Raw genomic sequence first — 20985 nt, 5'->3', positions numbered from 1 at the left:
ACCGCCACTTCCCAGCAAATTAGGGACACTGGTGCTCCTGGGGTATCGGCGAGGACCATTCGCAACCGTCTCCATGAAGCTGGGCTACGGTCCCGCACACCGTTAGGCCGTCTTCCGCTCACGCCCCAACATCGTGCAGCCCGCCTCCAGTGGTGTCGCGACAGGCGTGAATGGAGGGACGAATGGAGACGTGTCGTCTTCAGCGATGAGAGTCGCTTCTGCCTTGGTGCCAATGATGGTCGTATGCGTGTTTGGCGCCGTGCAGGTGAGCGCCACAATCAGGACTGCATACGACCGAGGCACACAGGGCCAACACCCGGCATCATGGTGTGGGGAGCGATCTCCTACACTGGCCATACACCACTGGTGATCGTCGAGGGGACACTGAATAGTGCACGGTACATCCAAACCGTCATCGAACCCATCGTTCTACCATTCCTAGACCGGCAAGGGAACTTGCTGTTCCAACAGGACAATGCACGTCCGCATGTATCCCGTGCCACCCAACGTGCTCTAGAAGGTGTAAGTCAACTACCCTGGCCAGCAAGATCTCCGGATCTGTCCCCCATTGAGCATGTTTGGGACTGGATGAAGCGTCGCCTCACGCGGTCTGCACGTCCAGCACGAACGCTGGTCCAACTGAGGCGCCAGGTGGAAATGGCATGGCAAGCCGTTCCACAGGACTACATCCAGCATCTCTACGATCGTCTCCATGGGAGAATAGCAGCCTGCATTGCTGCGAAAGGTGGATATACACTGTACTAGTGCCGACATTGTACATGCTCTGTTGCCTGTGTCTATGTGCCTGTGGTTATGTCAGTGTGATCATGTGATGTATCTGACCCCAGGAATGTGTCAATAAAGTTTCCCCTTCCTGGGACAATGAATTCACGGTGTTCTTATTGCAATTTCCAGGAGTGTATTTATATTAACGTGCATCAACCTACAAGAATATAAGTAGTTTAAGTTACAGAGTAGATTGCTACCTTTTAAACGTTTTCTTGTGCCAAACAAGCACAGTACTCCGACTAACATATTAACAATCACAACTTCTCTCTGCCTCATGCTCTGCCCCCGCAACTATCGACGTTAGAGTTCCAGCTCCATTTCTATTAAAGGTAAAAGTAAACATAGCATTTATTGAAGTAACTTCGTCTTGGAGAATGTTTCTAGAATCATTTATGTCATTAAACGTTAATCTGTATATTGTTTCAAAATATGGATTCTTCTTACACTTTGAATGCACGCATTCCTCACTGTCAGTTTATTTTGGCTCACTTCCACTGTTCATGTTTTCTGTGGCCAAAGACGTATGCAAGTTAGTTGTGCCTACCTCAAGACGTATGAAGAAAGCAAGTAACGCATCAATCTCTGAATCTGTGTGAACCACGGCAATTCTTCTTTCTTGAATTTTACGTAATTCATCGTTAAAGTTAATGTTGAAGCTAAATGACTGATGGATTGCTGTAATGCAACAGTTTATAGAGAAATATTGAGACGGTACTGAGATGAAATGCTCAGAAACATTGGTTTCATTCACATAAAATCGCACGCTCATCTTAGATTTACGGAAGTGGATGATCATTTATTATTAATCACCCCAAGTTAGCCGTACTATGCCCTCACTCTGTCAGGACTTTCCTAACCGTAACATTATTTCTCTGAATAACTGTAACACACCATAAATATGGTCTACAGCAGTTACTTTAACACACAGAGTGCACACTTTGCACACGGACTATTAATTACTGATGTCCTTTACTGTAACGTTTTGTGTTTCTCACACATCCCGCCACCAATCGGGCCAGAAAAACGTTATTCTTTCTTTCTGCATGCAGCTGCCCGTGTCTCCGCCTCCCACTCCTCTGATATTACATTCGTTTTAATTTCCCTGGACAGATTACTTATAGAATAGAAAATACACAGGTACAGCATCTTAAAGCTAAGGTTACACATATTATATAATATTATATAGCTTATAAGTCATAAATGTAAGAAAGGAAAAGACAAAATAACATACGACACTAGTGTAGAAGTATGTTTTAACGAAGTGGAGAGCTACATTATGAAGTAGTAGTATGTCAGAAATAACAGGCGATGAAAGACATCACTGGAAGATCTTAAACAGTAAAAGTGGAGGCTATTGGAGCAAGTGCTAAGGCGTTCAGGAAAATTTTTATTCATGTAAGGAACGCTATATTCACAAACAAAAATCAGAAACCGCAATATATCCTGGATTAGCTGCATCTGAAAGATAGATGAAATTGGTTCTCATTTCAGTTCGTTTAGGTACACCTAAAAGTGACCGAGCAGTTCTAGGCGCTTCAGTCTGGAACCGCGCGACCGCTACGGTCGCAGGTTCGAATCCTGCCTCGGGCATGGATGTGTGTGATGTCCTTAGGTTAGTTAGGCTTAAGTAGTTGGAAGTTCTAGGGGACTGATGACCTCAGAAGTTAAGTACCATAGTGCTCAGAGCCATTTGAACCAACACCTAAACACATTTCCTAAAAGTCATCTGTTTCACAGCTTGATATGTACAAACAACTGGATACATACACACCACGATTACATGAACTGCTTAAAAACATGTGGGAACATGTGTGAGCATGTACTGAAGAGGAACTTGCTGCGAAATAATAAGCCTTATGAAACTTAAGAAGAACTTACATAACTGTGAAATAGAAACTTAACACTACTGTATATAAAGGCTGTCTATTTGAATGCGCACATTTCTTCCCAATATTTGCAGCTGAGTAACATTCGACATCAAGCTGCTTCACACCGTACACTGCACGTTCTAACCAGACCCACATATCAGTCTCATATCAGCAGACACTGCAGTTCGTTGGATTAGCTTAATTCCTACCTACGGAGGCTGGTATTACGAGACTGGGTAGGTGCGTCCGTGCGTTATCGCTTGGAAGGCTAACTCACTGTCGAACTATTGCTTTAGAGCTGCATGATACCGTGGAGGATCCTGTGTCGGTACTACATAGCTCTCACATTGCGATAGACAGCAATGAGATAGATCCGACATCCGTACATGACCTTTTTTTTAGTCTTCTGACTGGTTCGATGCGGACAGCCAAGAATTCATTTTCTCGTGCCAACCCCTGCATCTCTTTCTTCTACGGTCTTTACCATATACGACCCTAGTACCACGGAAGTTCTTCCCTCAGGCCTTAGCAGATGCCCTGGCATCCTGTGCCTTCTTCTTGTAGGTGTTTCCCTATTCCTTTTCTCGCTCATTCTCCGGTGAACCTCCTTATTCTTTACCGTACCATTCCTCCTAATTTTCAACATTCTTCTGTAGTACCACATCTCAAATGCTTCGATTCTCTTTTTTTTTCGGATTTCGCACAGTCCATGTTTCAACGGCTAGAAATTTTTCCAGCGCTAGTCTGCTTCTTATGTCCTCCTTCTTGCTCATTTCGTCATGGATTGTTTTGCTGCCTAGGTAGCAGAATTCCTTATCTTCATCTATTCCGCGATCACCAATCCTCATGTTAGGTTTCTCGCTGTTCTCATTTCTTCTCATTTCAGCTACCGATTCGAAACACCTCCCTGCTGAAACCGCGGGGCTGTAAGACTGGGCGTGCGTTACCTCTTGGTCGCCTTCAAACTCCTCAACGACTATCATCAGGCGTTGGACCCATCGAATACCCGTCGGTGACAAGCAAAAGATTCCACTAATCCAGGTTGCTTATTATTTGTGCCCCTATCCACTGTTTAGGTCCTCCACGAAACTGTGTGAACGGATGATTGTAGGGGGCTTTACTTTCGTTCGTAACGGACCCCTAGAGGCCAAACTGGTGATGTGTAGACCACGTGGTTCCGTCTTGGTTGACGCAGTCCTGATTTCTCCCACCACCTGGCGGTTTTCTTTTATTCTCCTTGGGGTATCTGTGAATAATAATTTGTAGGTAGCGATCACTGATTTGTGCTGTCGACTGTGAGCTGTCACTAAGCAGCAGATACTCTATATTTTTCGTCTCGCGATAGCGTCTGTGAGTTTGAATGCCGTCGCTGTGGCGTAGGCCGATTCCAATTTGCCATCAAGTGTCAATGCTCGAAAGGTCTGAGATGTTCTTCGAGGGGTGATGACAGGACTGTACATAAGAGTCTACAAACGCTGCTTCATTGGTCGCTTCTCCATTACAGCCATGGCGCACTCAGCTGAACTACAAATAAATCGCAGTTTCACTTTTGCTTCCATTACGCACGTACATAGTGATTTCTTGTGGTCAAAAATTGAGAAAAATAATTCCAACAGAAATAAAACACAAACTATGGAAATCATGAGGGTGGTTTAATTGTTTTTTGAGCATTGTGCTTTCCATTGAGACAATGTCGTCCCATTATCGAGTTAACACAGTTCCAATCCGTTGCTTAATCCTACGTTTTCATTAGTTGTATGATAGTTGCGAAACCGGAAGTTCAGTAACTGATTTTCTCATTCGGAATTCGCCATTCACTCGACACAATTCGTCTGGCCTCTGGCTAAAAGAAAAAGTGCTCTAGAATTGGATGACATTACGACCAGTCTGCCACGACCACTACAAGTTCAGGGAATGAAAATTAAATGATAATGTTCAACGAACCTTCCAGGACAGTAAGACGAAATGTGTATCGGATTCTGAAGCCGTTCCGTACAAGCTGTTGCAAGCCTCAAGGTTACAAATTGTGCTGACAATGCAAGACCTTCACCTAATTTGAGATGAGCAAACAATAACTGAAAAATTAAATTTCCTGTGGTCTGACGTTGTCAAATACCAATGTGTATGAGATACATGTGCAATGCACAAAACAATTAAAGGGTCACTGGTTTGAAACACAATAATTGTCTCCCATTGCCAAGCAAGAATTTGAAACGGCTCAAAGATGTCTACATTATTCGTCTATAATGGTGCAAAAGGGTGGCGCCCTGCTATATCACACTGGGGTTTGCTGACAGCTTCAGCTATCAAAGTGTCGGCATATGCGAAAAAGAGACAAGAGCTCAGAAGTTCATGCAAGACGTAAAGTTGGCTAATGGCGTCACACTGGCACGAAATTTCACCAGAATTTTGGCTAACGCTACCGTGGAATGGTCACACGATGGGGAGGTCACCACACACCCTGTTTACCCTCATTTTACCCCTTCGTTTGACGCCTCTGCGGTGGAGTTCAAAACCGCGACGCCCATTGTTTCTTACGGGTGGCCGACACACCACCGGTGAAAACCGACCAGAAAATGCCTCAGGAGGTGGCACAAAGGGCGGCACTGAAACAGTCCCTTCCATTGAGGCTTTGATTCCCACAAATGTTTGGGCACAAAACGACAGTTTGCACTAAGATATACAGCACAGCGACGCTCTCGACATCCTTTGAGACTGCTGACGACCCCACCCCTAAGGAATTGTAGACCTGCAACCCCACTGAAAATGGTATGACTCCTTTGGAGTGTAGCGCTGCCGCTATTTTTGTTCTGTTCTACAGGGTGGAATCACTATGGACCGTTAAAAACCATTCGATGAAATTTAAATGTATGTAATAAAATGGAACGCCTATAGCCTTCATTTCTGTGCTATTTATTATATGGCTACCAGTTTCGGTAATTCAGTACACCATCTTCAGGCCTTAACTGACGCTGAGGGGGAGAGGTCCTAGTATATACGATGGTTACACAGACAAGATCGCTGTTACTGTCTACGGAAATCAGTTCATAAATGTTGACAACTAATGGCATCGTACATACGATGGGAGTTCACCCGCTCGGAGTATGTTAAGGCCTGAAGATGGCGTATTGAATCACCGAAACAATGAATGACATCGAAAGGACGGCTGCAGGTGTGCAGTCTCACCTAGTAAGCGAACGGCCGAAGTCTCCAAACCTTCAATCACAAGGAAGGCCTTACAAAAATTTGATTGTGGTCTGAAGCAGCAAAGGGTATTCACGCTTTTTCAGCCACGAGGGGGGGGAGGGGGGAGGGGACACAGATGCGTGAATAAAATGGTGGCAAACGGTGCCTCTTTGATCCCCCAAATGGGCAGTAACGTAGGTGTCACCCACTAACCTTTCTTGAGTAATATAAAAATGTAGCTGTACAGATACTTCGACATCCACTCAACTGATTAGCGATCCGCTGCTGCTTTAGCGCCTAAAGGTAGGTAACCCTTTTGACACCCCGCAGGTCCTGTATGCCAACATGCAGGCGCTAGAGCAGCAAAAGAATGCCACTCGGCTGCACGGGTTTAAAAGTCGCTATGCAAGTACAGTTTTAAGGTTCCCAGTGAAGGTGTGCGGATGTGAGAGTGTTACCCAACTGGGGATACACTGATGACATTAGAATTTGAACTGGAGGACCTGTCGAATGGAATGATCAGTTTAATGGGCACACAAAAACGAAAGACGAAACTTATAAGAAGTAGTAAAAGTAGCGCTGTATACAACATTCAAATCGGTGACCACGAAGTAGATGAAGTGGAGGGATTCTGTTAGGATGAAATATTGTCCTCAATTTGAGGAAGAAATTTTTAAGAATGTACGCTCGGAGCACATCATTGTATGGAGGTGAATTATGGACTGATCGGAAACCAGAAAAGAAGCGATGAGAATTGTTTGAGGTCCGGTGCTACAGGTGTATGCTGAAAATTAAGCGCCCTGATAAGAAATCGGAAGGTTCTCCACAGAACTTGTGAAGACAGCAACATATGAGAACACTGACAACAGGAGAGGACAGAATGATAGGACATGTGTTAAAGCGTGAGGGAAAACTTCCATGGGACTTGAGAGAACCGTAGAGACTGTGAACTAAGACAGAGAATGGAATATATCCAAAAAGTAACTGAGATTGTAGGGTTCAAGTGTTACGCTGAGATGAAGAGGTAAACAAATATTACTCTGATATGAAGTGGTTAGAAGGTTTATTGGCCACTACAGTGCCTCGACGTTGGACGCGGAATTCATGAAAATCAGTCTTAAACCTAATCATTTATCTTTACAGAACATCTTTTCTGTGTAACTGTTTATGTTACAGGGTGCTATTCTAACACCTGTATTCCAATAACCGTATTCTATGAAAAGTTTTGTTCTTATTAGACTGTACTATTGCAACGTAAAATATTTACTGTTCTTCATAAGAAATCCTGTATAACAAAATATTGAAAGTTTTACTCCCCTCCAACTATTTTGAATCGTGTGTAAAATATTACGGGTGCCATATTATGAGCAATACCCTATTTTCTAGAGAACATGAAGGCAGAACTTAAGCCCTCCCTTGCCACGATAAGTCAGTTAATCATTTAAACACCTGCTGAAATTAAAATTCACTCTTTTCAGTGTTCTGTGCCTGAATCTACAAAAACGGAACCTTTATGGGATCGCTTTGTCTCCCGTCTATGTGTGTGTCGATTTGTTTGCATTTTAAGAATCCTTTGTCGCAGAAACGGGTAGACATATCAAGCTCAAATTTATGTTACATATGAAGACCTATGGTCCCTTGGTGGTGAAAACATTTTAACCTTCTAAGTCACTTTACTCAAAAGGTACGGTGAATTATATTATAAATTTTAATACTCGTTAACCCATACGTCGCAGGCCGCTGTGACCGAGCGGTTCTAAGCGCTTCAGTCTGGAACCGCGCTGTTGCTACGGTCGCAGCTTCGAATCCTGCCTCGGGCATGGATGTGTGTGATGTCCTTAGGTTAGTTAGGATTAAGTAGTTCTAAGTCTAGGGGACTGATGACCTCAGATGTTAAATGCTGTAGTACTTGGAGCCATTTGATTTGAACCTATTCGTCAAAACTTAATAGAGTGCCACCCATTGACCTAGAACCATAAAATTTGGCAAGGAGCAAGGTTTCACAGTTTCACAGTAAAGGAAAAAACTCGAAAATTGTTAATTTGTAATTACATGAAGATTTTTTTTCTTATTATCCGTCTATCTGATCGTCTGTCCTCCTGTTAACAACCGTTTTTCCTCGAAAAGTTAGGAGTATTAAAGTCAAATTTGTGTAGGTTACTAAGGTTTGTGGCACCTTGACAGCATAAAATCTGTAAGCTTCCAAGTCAATGCAATCAAAAGATTCGGTCAATTATGTCATATATTTCGACACACGCAGACTCACTCATCAAATCCTACAGACCCATCCCGTTGACCTAGAACTATGAAATTCGACAAGAAACAATGTTACACGGTAGAAGTAAAATAAAAATTTTGAAACTTGTTAAACTGTTATTATGTCAGATAAAAATATATTGTGCCATTTGAACATACATTGCGTTTATCATCCGTCGAAAGCATAATAGACGAGAATGTTGCATACAAACATAAAATGTAAACAGCAGTCATGTTTTAGGAAGTAAATTAAAAATGTATTATTAAATCTTCTCTCTCTACATATGTAAAATAAAATCCCTTGCTCGCTTCTTTTTATATGTCTGGGATAAATTGAGGAACTACAGTAGGGATTTTGATAGTCTTGAAATTTCCAGAACTAACATCTTGCGAGTATCGATATCGATAACAGCTAAAATTCCTCGAAATTTTCGATTTTCCGGATGGATGAACTAGATATATAGATAATAAAATTTGTAAAATAAACTGTCGTGTGACTAGGGCGCCCCGTCGGGTAGACCGTTCACCGGGTGCAAGTCTTTCGATCTGACGCCACTTCGGCGACTTGCGCGTCCATGGGATGAAATGATGATGATTAGGACAACACAACGCCCAGTCCCTGAGTGATCCATTGCCGACCCAGCGGGCAATGGATCCCGGGCCCTTAAGATTGACACTGTCGCGTTGACCACTCAGCTACCGGGAGCGGACGATAAAGTTTGTATGGAACCCTCAGTGCGGGAGTTCTACTCACACTTGGCCCATCCTTTTTTTTCTTACGTTGCCTTAGGTCAGTGCTCCTGTACCTGAAGTGTCACAGAATTTAAATAAAGCTGTTGTTGCCTACCTCAAGATATGCTGATGATCCTTGACACATTTCCGTAGTTCTTCGAAGACGTTTGGCTTGGGAGTGTGCTCTTGACAGAAGTGAATCTTTCTCCTAGTTCTGGGAAGCGCCACTACATCCTTACCATCTGCTTCCTGACTTCCTCCTACGTCGGTGAGGCGCGTGTTGAGGATACTGAGCTGAGCAGCCACGTGGATCATGCACGTAACGAAGAACATGTCTAGGCTGGGGCTGATGAAGCACCAGCAGAAAATGGAATGGCACTGCACCAGGTAGATTAAGAGGTACAGTGAGTAATTTTCCTTCACGGCGCCCCGCAAGTCGATGAAGGGCAGATGCCGCCCCTCCGCTCCCATGGCCCAGGCGACTACGGGCATCACGTACCAGATGGGCCCCACAAAGTGGAGGTACGTTATCATGCCGAACGTGAGGCTCAGGGCGCCGCGGTAGGAGCCGCTGAATGTGGCCATGAGCTCCGAGTCTCGCTCGCAGTCCGGCCATTGCAAGCGGACGACGTCGCGGAGGTCGGTGACCAGCTGCCGGTAGTCTGCGACGTGGCCGCAGAAGTGCGCCAGTTTGACGACGCCGCCGAGCAGGGTGGCCGTGTTGACGAACGTGAGCATGATGCTGTCGGTGTCGCCCCACGACTCGTAGGCGTGCAGCAGGCCCATGGCGATGCAGAGCCCCTGGCTGAGGAAGATGCTGGCCGTGTACAGCGGGTAGAGCCGGGACCACCTGCCTGCGCGCGACTCCTCTGGCGGCCACGCGCCGCTCAACCTGAGGAGCGTCACGTTGTGCCGCAAAACATCCTCCACGGACACCGCACCGTGCCTCCTTATCTGATCCCCCATCTACTTCCGCTCCTGCAAAGCGAGTGAGATATCATATTATTCGCCGAAGTCACACGCTTGTGCATCTTCTCAAAAATACACACATCAAAAAAACTTTTGTATCACGCCGGTTCCCAGAATTCCTTGAGCAAACGTTGACTGTGGATATTGTACCAAAGACACAGACACTTTGACTGTTCAGAGATGTCACTAAACCTGCCTAAATATGTAAAAAAAAATGCAACAGCAGCGCATATTAGACGGAGGGGTCCGACAGCCCATCAGTTCCAATCATTTCACCAGGAAGGAGGTGACGGCTCATGTTGTCTATAGTTCAACCATGCCTAGACGGTCAATACCGCGGTTCGATCGGTTCCGCATCGTTACTTCGTGCCAGGAAGGGCTCTCAACAAGGGAAGTGTCCAAGCGTCTCAGAGTGGACCAAAGCGATGTTGTTCGGAGATGGAGGAGATACAGAGAGTCAAGAACTGTCAATGACATGCCTAGCTCAGGCCGCCCAAGGGCTACTACTGCAGTGGTGACCGCTACCTACGGATTATGGCTCAGAGGAACCCTAACAGCAACGCAATCATGTTGAATAAAGCTTTTCGTGCAGCCACAGGTCGTGCACAACTTCACTCCCAACGTCCATGGCGAGGTCCATCTTTGCAACCACGACACCATGCAGCGCGGTACAGATGGGCCCAACAACATGCGGAATGGACCACTCAGGATTGGCATTAAGTTCTCTTCACCGATGAGTGTCGCATATGCCTTCAACCAGGCAATCGTCGGAGACGTGTTTGGAGGCAACCCGGTCGGGCAGAACGCCTTACACACACGGGCCAGCGAGTTTAGCAAGGTGGAGGTCCCCTGCTGTTTCGGGGTGGCCCACTTATGGTTCAAATGGCTCTGAGCACTATGGGACTTAACATCTGAGGTTATCAGTCCCCTAGAACTTACAACTACTTATACCTAACTGACCTAGGGACATCACACACATCCATGCCCGAGGTAGGATTCGTACCTGCGACCGTAGCGGTCGCGCGGTTCCAGACTGAAGCGCCTAGAAGCGCTCGGCCACACTGGCCGGCGCCCACGTATGCCGCTGGTGGTCATGGAAGGCGCTGTAGCGGCTGTACGATACGTAAATGCCATCCTCCGACCGATAGTGCAACCATGTCGGCAGCATATTGGCGAGGCATTCGTCTCATGGACGACTATTCGCACCCCCATCGTGCACATCCTGTGAATGGCTTCCTTCGGAATAACTACATCGCTCGACTAGAGTGGCCAGCATGTTCTCCAGACATGAACCCTTTCGAACATGCCTGGGGCTTTTTATGGACGACGTGACCCACCAACCGCTCAGAGGGATGTGCACCAAATCGCGGTTGAGGAGTGGGACGATCTGGACCAACAGTGCCTTGATACATGTAAATGTCGTGTGACTAGGGCCTCAAGTCGGGTAGACCGCCGGGTGCAAGTCTTTTGGTTTGACGCCACTTCGGTGAGTGCAGAAAATCTCCAATCCAGCAGGGAATCGAATTTGCCTTGATGAATTTGTGGATACTATGCCACGACGAATACAGGCGTTAATCAATGCAAGAGGATGTGCTGATGGGTATTAGCGGTACCGGTGCGTACGGTAATCTGGACCACCATCTCTGAAGGTCTCGCTGTATGGCGGTACAACATACAATGAGTGGTTTTCGTGAGCAGTAGCTCACCCCACGTACTTTGAGAAAGCCGCACTCACAGTGCTTGTGACTGAGTAGCGTCATACATACACACCGAGGTTACAAAGTCACGGGATAGCGGCATGCACATATACAGATGGTGGTTGTGTCGCATATACAAGGTATAAAAGGGCACTGCATTGACAGAACTGTCATTTATACTCAGGTGTTTCATGTGAACAGGTTTCTGACGCTATTACGGCCTCTCGATGGGAATCAAAAACTTTGAACGTGGAATGGTACTTGGATTTAGACGCATGGAACATTCCATTTTTGAAATTATTAGAGAATTCAATATTCCGAGTTCTACACTATCAAGAGTGTGTCGATAGAACCAAATTTCAGGCATTGCCTCTTACCACGGACAACGCAGTAACCACACTGTAACCACGGAGACCAGCGGCGTTTGTGTAGAGTTGTCAGTGGTAATAGACAAGCAAGAAATGTATCCGTTAGACAGTGCGGCAAAATTTGATGTTATCGGGCTATGACAGCAGAAGACCGACAGAAGTGCCTTTGCTAGCAGCACGACAGCACCTGCAGCGCCTCGCCTGAACTCATGACCGTATTGTTTGGACCGTAGACGACTGAAAAACCACGGCCTTGTCAGATGAGTTCCGATTTCAGTTGGTAAGAGATGATGGTTGGGTTCGAGTGTGGTGCAGACCCCGCGAAGATGACAAGGCATTGTGCAAGCTGATGGTGGCTCCATAATGGTGTGACCTGTGTTCGCAATGAATGGACTTTGATGTCTGATCCAACGGAACCGATCATTCACTGGATATGGCTATTTTCGGTTTCTTAGAATCATATGCAGCCATTCATGAAGTCCATGTTCCCAAACATCGATGGAGATTTTATGGATGAAAATGCACTAGTCACCAATTTGAAAAGTGTTCTGGACATTTCGAACGAATGATATGGCCACTTCGATCAGCTGACATGAATCACATCAAACACATATGGGGCATAATCGAATGGTCAGTTTGTGGAAAAAATTCTACATCATTAACACTTTCGCATTTATAGGCGCTCTAGAGGCAGCATGGCCAATAATCCAGCAAGGAGAACTTGCATCGACTTGTTGAGTCTATGCCACGTCGAGTTGCTGCAGTACGCCATGCAAAAGAATGTCCGACACGATATTAAAGGTATCATATGACTTTCGTCATCTCAGCCTATGTTTCAAGTGGACGTTGTACGGAAACATGGGTAATTGTAAGAAATTGGCAGAGGGGCCAAAAGAGGAAATCGTGTATGGCCGCATCCACGGCCATCGAGTGCGTCAACCTGAAAATTTGGAAATTTGCCGTACGTTCCTATGGGACCAAACTGCTGAGGTCATCGGTCCCTACGCTTACACATCACTTAATCTAACTTACGCTAACGATAACACACACACACTTTTGCAGTCGTCGTTTTGAAAAGCAGGGGCATCAATAACACATTTATCATGTAGATGTTGACTGAAAGGCAACATCTGGTCATTCAGAGTTTCCCTCTCGAGGAAGGACTCGAACCTCCAACGGGGGAGGCCGCGTGAACTGTGGCAAGGCGCCCAAGACCGCGCGACTACCCCGTACGACCGCGTCAAGTTGCTGGATTTGTTGGTGTTTCGAGGCGGAGTGTTCAAACTGTCTACAAGCACTGATGTAGCACACGGGGCCACGAAACACGACGTTAGAATTGTGAGCGAAAATACACTCCTGGAAATGGAAAAAAGAACACATTGACACCGGTGTGTCAGACCCACCATACTTGCTCCGGACACTGCGAGAGGGCTGTACAAGCAATGATCACACGCACGGCACAGCGGACACACCAGGACTCGCGGTGTTGGCCGTCGAATTGCGCTAGCTGCGCAGCATTTGTGCACCGCCGCCGTCATTGTCAGCCAGTTTGCCGTGGCATACGGAGCTCCATCGCAGTCTTTAACACTGGTAGCATGCCGCGACAGCGTGGAAGTGAACCGTATGTGCAGTTGACGGACTTTGAGCGAGGGCGTATAGTGGGCATGCGGGAGGCCGGGTGGACGTACCGCCGAATTGCTCAACACGTGGGGCGTGAGGTCTCCACAGTACATCGATGTTGTCGCCAGTGGTCGGCGGAAGGTGCACGTGCCCGTCGACCTGGGACCGGACCGCAGCGACGCACGGATGCACGCCAAGACCGTAGGATCCTACGCAGTGCCGTAGGGGACCGCACCGCCACATCCCAGCAAATTAGGGACACTGTTGCTCCTGGGGTATCGGCGAGGACCATTCGCAACCGTCTCCATGAAGCTGGGCTACGGTCCCGCACACCGTTAGGCCGTCTTCCGCTCACGCCCCAACATCGTGCAGCCCGCCTCCAGTGGTGTCGCGACAGGGACGAATGGAGACGTGTCGTCTTCAGCGATGAGAGTCGCTTCTGTCTTGGTTGCCAATGATGGTCGTATGCGTGTTTGGCGCCGTGCAGGTGAGCGCCACAATCAGGACTGCATACGACCGAGGCACACAGGGCCAACACCCGGCATCATGGTGTGGGGAGCGATCTCCTACACCGGCCGTACACCACTGGTGATCGTCGAGGGGACACTGAATAGTGCACGGTACATCCAAACCGTCATCGAACCCATCGTTCTACCATTCCTAGACCGGCAAGGGAACTTGCTGTTCCAACAGGACAATGCACGTCCGCATGTATCCCGTGCCACCCAACGTGCTCTAGAAGGTGTAAGTCAACTACCCTGGCCAGCAAGATCTCCGGATCTGTCCCCCATTGAGCAGGTTTGGGACTGGATGAAGCGTCGTCTCACGCGGTCTGCAGGTCCAGCACGAACGCTGGTCCAACTGAGGCGCCAGGTGGAAATGGCATGGCAAGCCGTTCCACAGGACTACATCCAGCATCTCTACGATCGTCTCCATGGGAGAATAGCAGCCTGCATTGCTGCGAAAGGTGGATATACACTGTACTAGTGCCGACATTGTGCATGCTCTGTTGCCTGTGTCTATGTGCCTGTGGTTCTGTCAGTGTGATCATGTGATGTATCTGACCCCAGGAATGTGTCAATAAAGTTTCCCCTTCCTGGGACAATGAATTCACGGTGTTCTTATTTCAATTTCCAGGAGTGTAGATCCTGCGGGAATTGTTGCAGACAGTGCATGAAGGTCCATTTTCACGTTTAGAGACAGAACATTGTGACGATCACTGGACGCAATGAATATTTGGGGGCCATTGCTCACGCAGTCAAGTTAAGTTTCTCGTCTTCAGTGGGCTAGAAATCCTCGAAAATCGACAGCAGCTGACTGGCGGAACGAGATCGGACAAACACGTTTTTGCCCATATTCAGATGATGCACATTCTCAAGTAGACCGATGGCCAAATGAAGCATTTAATTTTTAGTGTGTGAGAGGTGTGTCTCCAGCCGGAGGTGGATCTGCCATGTTTTGGGGATATTTTTCTTATTATGAATTGAGTCTACTCACTGAGGTGACCATTAACAACAACTTGCACATTTATTTAAACATTCCGAATGATCGAATGTTGTCTTTCAATCAACATCTACATGATAAATGTGTTATTGATCCCCCTGATTTTCAAGACGACAACAACAAATTTCATAGGTCAGCAAGAATATGTGAGTGCTTTTATGAGCACTCCCCCACCTTATTACATCTCGACTGGCCTGAAAAATCACCTGACTTGAACTCCATACAAAATCTGTGCGACACGGTGGAAACGTGAGTAAAACGCCGACCGCAGCATCCCCGCAATTTGATGGAACTGCTCGCTCAGGTCTTCAGCGATTGGATTAAACTGGATGCGATTTACCTGTTCAGCCTTGTGAACTCACTTCCTAATCAGATCCAGGCGGTTATCAATTTGAGGGGCGGAATTGTACATTATGAAGTGATGTTTGTTAAGATTTCTCTGGGAGTGACTAATTTTTTGTACAGCGAACTTATGAAAGCTGATCCCCTGGAGGACGTATAAATACACTGGCCTGCAAAAAAAAGTTAAGCTCACGGAGGGGGAGAAGGAACGCAATGAAACTTCCCGGTTGAAAGGGTTTGGGATGTTGTCTCAGTAATTACAGGATTGAATCAAATTTACAAAGAATTTCGTGATATGAGGCCACTTATCATTATGACTTTGCCCCCATCTGACAGGATGTTCGTATTTATTCGAATGCGAATGGTGTCGTAAAGACTTTGTGTCGTCTCTTGACGTAAGCTGGCCAACAACTGTTCTAACTGAGCCTTGTAGTTGACGACGGAGCTGATACCACACACTCCACCATTTCCAGCGTTTACTATCACAGACCATTGTTTTGAAATAATCATGAACTTTTTGTGCTTCACAGTTGGAAAAATCAGGATGTTGATACAACCACACATTCTTCAGCCATTAATGTGGCGTCGCCTAGCGTTGGGCACGGAAAATCGCATGCTCATCCTGCTACCATCCTTTTACGTGTATGGCTGATTTCTTGATCCTTTTCCAGCTCCTAATGTCGCTGTCCTATTAGAAGCTGAAGCACATGAGGAAGCGACAGTTGGGGATGCTCGATGCAGCGCCTTCGGGAGCACTGGGCCTAGAACTCGCACCCGATGATCCATTTAGAGACTACCGTGGTTTCCCTAAGGTAAATAAAATGAGTTGGTGCCTCCTTTGGCGTGATATAGACCAATTTTCTTCATATCTTCGTCTGCGTACATATTCCGCAAGCTTCTTAATACACGGTTCGTGACGGAGGGTACCCTGTATCACTACTACGCACTTCCTGTCCTGTTCTGTGGAGCGCGTCCTTTTTTTGTTACTCGCTTAAATGGAGCTACGGATAAAATGACTTTTTGTTTTACTCCGTTCGAGCATTGATTTCTTTTACTTAGTCTTCGCATTTCTTATGTGAAATGCACGTTCGTGACCCTAGAATCGTTCTGTAAGCAGTAGCAAATGCCAGTCCTCTATACTTTCTTAATAATGTTTCACGAAATGAACATCATCTTGCCTCCAGGAATCCCCATTTGAGTTCACAAAACATTTCCACAAAAATCTCGTGTTGATCGAACCTACCGGTACCAAACCTGGCAGCTTATTTTTGTTATCATACCATAAACCGAACTTTCTTTTCGTCTATTATGACTTCGTCATCTATAGGTCACTATTTTCAACATCAAAACAGAATTGCATCCATTACTGATTCAAACTTAACAATAATTTTCATTTCGTTATACACTAAAGTGCCAAAAAAACTGGTATAGGTATATGTATTCAAATACAGAAATATGTAAACAGGCAAAATACGGCTCTGAGGTCGGCAACGCCTATATAAGACAACAAGAGCCTGGCGCAGCTTTTAGATCGGTTACTGTCTCTATAATGGCAGATTATCAAGACTTAAGTGAGTCTGAACGTGGTGCTGTAGTCGGCGCACGAGCGATATGACACAGCATCTCCGAGGTAGTGATGAAGTGGGGGCTATCCAGTACGACCATTTCACGAGTGTACCGTGAATATCAGGAATCTGGTAAAACATCAAATCTCCGACATCGCTGTGGCCTCAAAAACATCCTGCAAGAACGAAACCAACGACGACTGATGAGACTCATTCAACGTGACATAAGTGCAAACCTTCCGCAAATTGTTGCAGATTTCAGTGCTGGACCATCAACAAGTTTCAGCGTGCGGACCACACAACGAAACATCATCGACATGGACTTTCGGAGTCAAAAGCCCACTAATGTATCCTTGACGAGTGCACGACACAAAGCTTTATGCCTCGCCTGGGCCCGTCAACACCTACATTGGACTGTTGATTACTGGAAACATGTTGCCTGGTCGGACGAAACTCGTTTCAAATTGTATCGAGCGGATAGGGTGTACGGGTATGGAGACAATCTCATGAATCCATCAACCCTGCATGTCAGCACGGGACTGTTCAAGCTGGTGGAGGCTCTGTACTAGTGTGTGGGCGTGTGGATTGGTATGGGACCACTGATAAATCTAGATACGACGCTAACAGGCGACACGTACATAACCATCCTGTCTGATCACTTGCATCCATTCATGTCCATTGTGCATTCCGACGGATTTGGGTAATTCCAGCAGCATAATGCGACATCCCACACGTCCAGAATTGCTACAGAGTGTTTCCAGGAACACTCTCCTGAGTTTAAGCACTTCCGCTGGCCACCATACTCCCTAGGCATGAACATTATTGAGCATATATATGGTATGCCTTGCAACGTACTGTTCAGAAGAGATTTCCACCCCCTCGTACTCCTACCGATTTATGGACAGCCCTGCAAGATTCTTGGTATCACTTCCCTCCAGTACTACTGCAGACACTAGTCGAGTCCATGCCACGACGTGTTGTGGCAGTTCTGCGTACTCGCGGGAGCCCTTCATGATGTTAGGCAGGAGTACCACTTTCTTTGGCTCTTCAGTGTATAAACCAATTACACAAATTTCTCACTCACCCACGTACCAATGAATGCGTTATTCCTAGTACTGCAAGCCTATGTTAAATAGGAACGGTACAGATGATATTTATTCCGTTAAGGGTTACGGGTGGCTGGATCGCAATTCAGTTGTTTGTATTTTACTTACTGGTTGGCCAGTCTTTACAATATTTCACTGTATTTCACTTTATTAACTGTTTTGACGATCGCTGTTAACAACCGGAAGAGACGACCGACATTATGCCTCAAACGCACAGACAACGCCACCTGCACTTCTGCGGTTATTGGTCGCTCCTATCGGGCATTCTGGCGGAGCAAGTACTGGTAGCAGAACCCAGCATGATTCGGAACTACCTGCACATCCTTCAGTACAATACCTGATTTTAACAACACTGCAGCGACGTCACGAACTCCAATGCCATAAGGCCATACAGTGCTCCTATATAGCAGGATATTAAATGTGGCAGCTGTTGGCGAATTCAAGAATAGTGTTCAGAGACTCAACAGAAATAACGTAGCCCCATGTGCAGGATGCTTGAGTGGTAATAACGAATATTCGAGGTAGCAGTGCCATCGTCTGTTTCAAATCCGAAATGCTCGTACCAATAATTACATAAGTCTCAGCAAGCTTAGAGTAGCAGTTGTTTGAATATAATATAACATACATTAAAACGTGGTGAAAGCCACCATTAAATATTGACCTAATACATTACTGAAAAGTACAGCAAAATTTTACTAGATTTACAGTATTACTTGTAGTTCCTACGTGAAGTTTTGGTGTACTTTTAATAGGATAAATTTGTAAATAATTCTAGTTCGTTTCTTGTGTATACGCATTCTCGATGTATTGCACTTTTCATGGTACCTCTGAGACAAAAATCTAATGGAGCGTAATATCGACCTACAAACATGACTAGTATGAGGATTCATAGATCAGGGAGTGATGTATTTGCAGAAAGAACTGAACAAAATGAATCTTTATAGTCACATCGCTTACTTCTTTGGTATAGGACCTTCGTACGACGCATTAAGCTAAGAGGGCTAGTTAGCTGTTTGTTTACACTAAACTGTGAATTGACGGAGATAGTGCTACTCAAAACGTATTTGTAAGGGCACCGTACATTTTCATCGAGCTAATACTTCTTCCTTTTGTATGTGTCGCTAACTTCAGACTATCGTGTGCTTTATAGGCTATATCTTACAGATTTAGGAATTACTTCTCCTCATCTACATTTTCTTCAGTTGCACTTTCAGAAGAAATGTGTTTCCTGAGAACTACACTAGCCTCACAAAACTGATTAAACATTCTGACAGCAACACACAATGGTTACCGAACCATCTAACATATTTTTCAGGAGCACCAAAGCATTTCCACTACAATACCCGCAACCAAATACCACGTTGGCAGGCTCTGCGACCTGATGGCGGAAGAAAATTTTAGGTAGGTTCCTGGTTATCAAGCTACATAGTAAATGAGTTGAATTAAAACGACAATTTCTCCGCTTTGTGGAAAGGCTAAAGGTCGTCAGAAACCTGTTCATGGTGATCAATAGGATGCTGACTGTAGGTTCGACTGCTGCCTTGGTAATAATGGAGAGCAAGAGGTTTGAACCTCTGTATGTTATTTAATCGTCATCAACAACAGTATGGCTAGATTTTTTATAGCGTGATCGTCTACGAGCAAGATGAGTAAGGAAACTAATTCTAATTTGTTTTAAAGGAATTTCCTTCAAGTGATCAAAGAGAGAGCCGGCCGGGGTGGCCGAGCGGTTCTAGGCGCTACAGTTTGGAACCGCGCGACCGCTTACGGTCGCTGGTTCGAATCCTGCCTTGGGTTTGGATGTGTGTGATGTCCTTAGGTTAGTTAGGTTTAAGTAGTTCTAAGTTCTAGGGGACTGATGACCTCAGATGTGAACTCCCATAGTGCTCAGAGCCATTTGAACCATTTCTGAAAAATTTGTGTACTGGTTTCACAATGACATCGTAATTCGTCTTATGTCGAAATAAAAGCTAGTGCCGAGATAATCTAGAATATGTCGATATATTTGTAATTTATTTGTCTGGGGATTCTCCTGGAGAAACTGAGTCACACATCTGAAATAAAACTGAAATGGCTAGTTTAATGACATATTTAAGTCTTGTGTATTCGGAACTGTATAAATATTTCGTTACATATTTTTAGCATCGTGAAAACAACAAATCTACACAACACAAGTTACGTATCCAGTAAAAAATGACGTGTTTGAAGATAGACATAGCAACAGTTTTATTGCGTGTATTTACATTTAATCATCAGATGACGTTAGTCAAGTTTTAACTGTTTGCCACTTCAATTAGTAAAACTATTGATCCATGAAAGAAATATTTACAGGGCTACACCATCAGCTACTGTCAAAACTTTAGTAAGTTGCTGCAAGTTTTGGTCTACACATGGACCAACTTCCGGTAATGGTAAATGAAATCCTTTATAGCGTTTTGCTTTTTGATGCATTACATACTGTTGACATCATACTAAGTTAAATAGGCAAGGATCAGTGTCGTTATTAGATTCGCTAAATGCACTTTTACTAGCCTCACACATATGTACCCCTGTTGAAACAGAGAGAAAGTATGAAATTACATGTGTGTCGAGATTGCAAAAGTGCCTTAGTGAAATATAATGACAACACTGATGCTTGCCTATTTAACTTAACATTAAGGCAACAACACGTAGTGCATCAGGAAGGAAAATTCAATAGCTAATTCTTTGACCAGTGTCAGAATATAGTCCAAGGATAGGCCTAAAATAGCTGGAAGTTAGTAATGTTTTTGATAACTGCTGATGGTTTACCTATTCAAATATGCCTTTCATCAAACATATCGCGGCTGTGGTTCACCACCAAACGAAAATACTAAAGGATTGACATTTCAGTGGTTGGTGAAAACATCGTGAAGCAAATTTCAAGTATAAACGGTTACAAGAACTAGTATAAATTCGTAACCACGCAGTCGATGTGACCAACTAATACATAAAGTTATTTACAA

At 45.3% G+C, this 20985-nt stretch overlaps 1 protein-coding gene across 1 annotated transcript; it reads right to left on the bottom strand.

The window, feature by feature from the left end:
• Positions 1–8942: 8942 nt before the first annotated feature.
• On the bottom strand, positions 8943–9797 carry LOC126199575 (uncharacterized). The gene has a single exon (XM_049936498.1). It carries the CDS (start codon positions 9795–9797, stop codon positions 8943–8945), a length of 855 nt encoding a protein of 284 aa, XP_049792455.1.
• Between the last annotated feature and the right edge of the window lie 11188 nt (positions 9798–20985).

Source organism: Schistocerca nitens, chromosome 8, assembly GCF_023898315.1.
Source record: "Schistocerca nitens isolate TAMUIC-IGC-003100 chromosome 8, iqSchNite1.1, whole genome shotgun sequence".
Lineage (NCBI taxonomy): Eukaryota > Metazoa > Arthropoda > Insecta > Orthoptera > Acrididae > Schistocerca > Schistocerca nitens.
Note: the sequence above shows the minus strand (reverse complement) of the source record. Positions and strands in the feature narration are given on the sequence as shown.

What these genes read in the sequence shown, in the direction of transcription:
- LOC126199575 (XM_049936498.1), bottom strand. Translation starts at nt 9,797, where the DNA reads ATGGGGGATCAGATAAGGAGGCACGGTGCGGTGTCCGTGGAGGATGTT.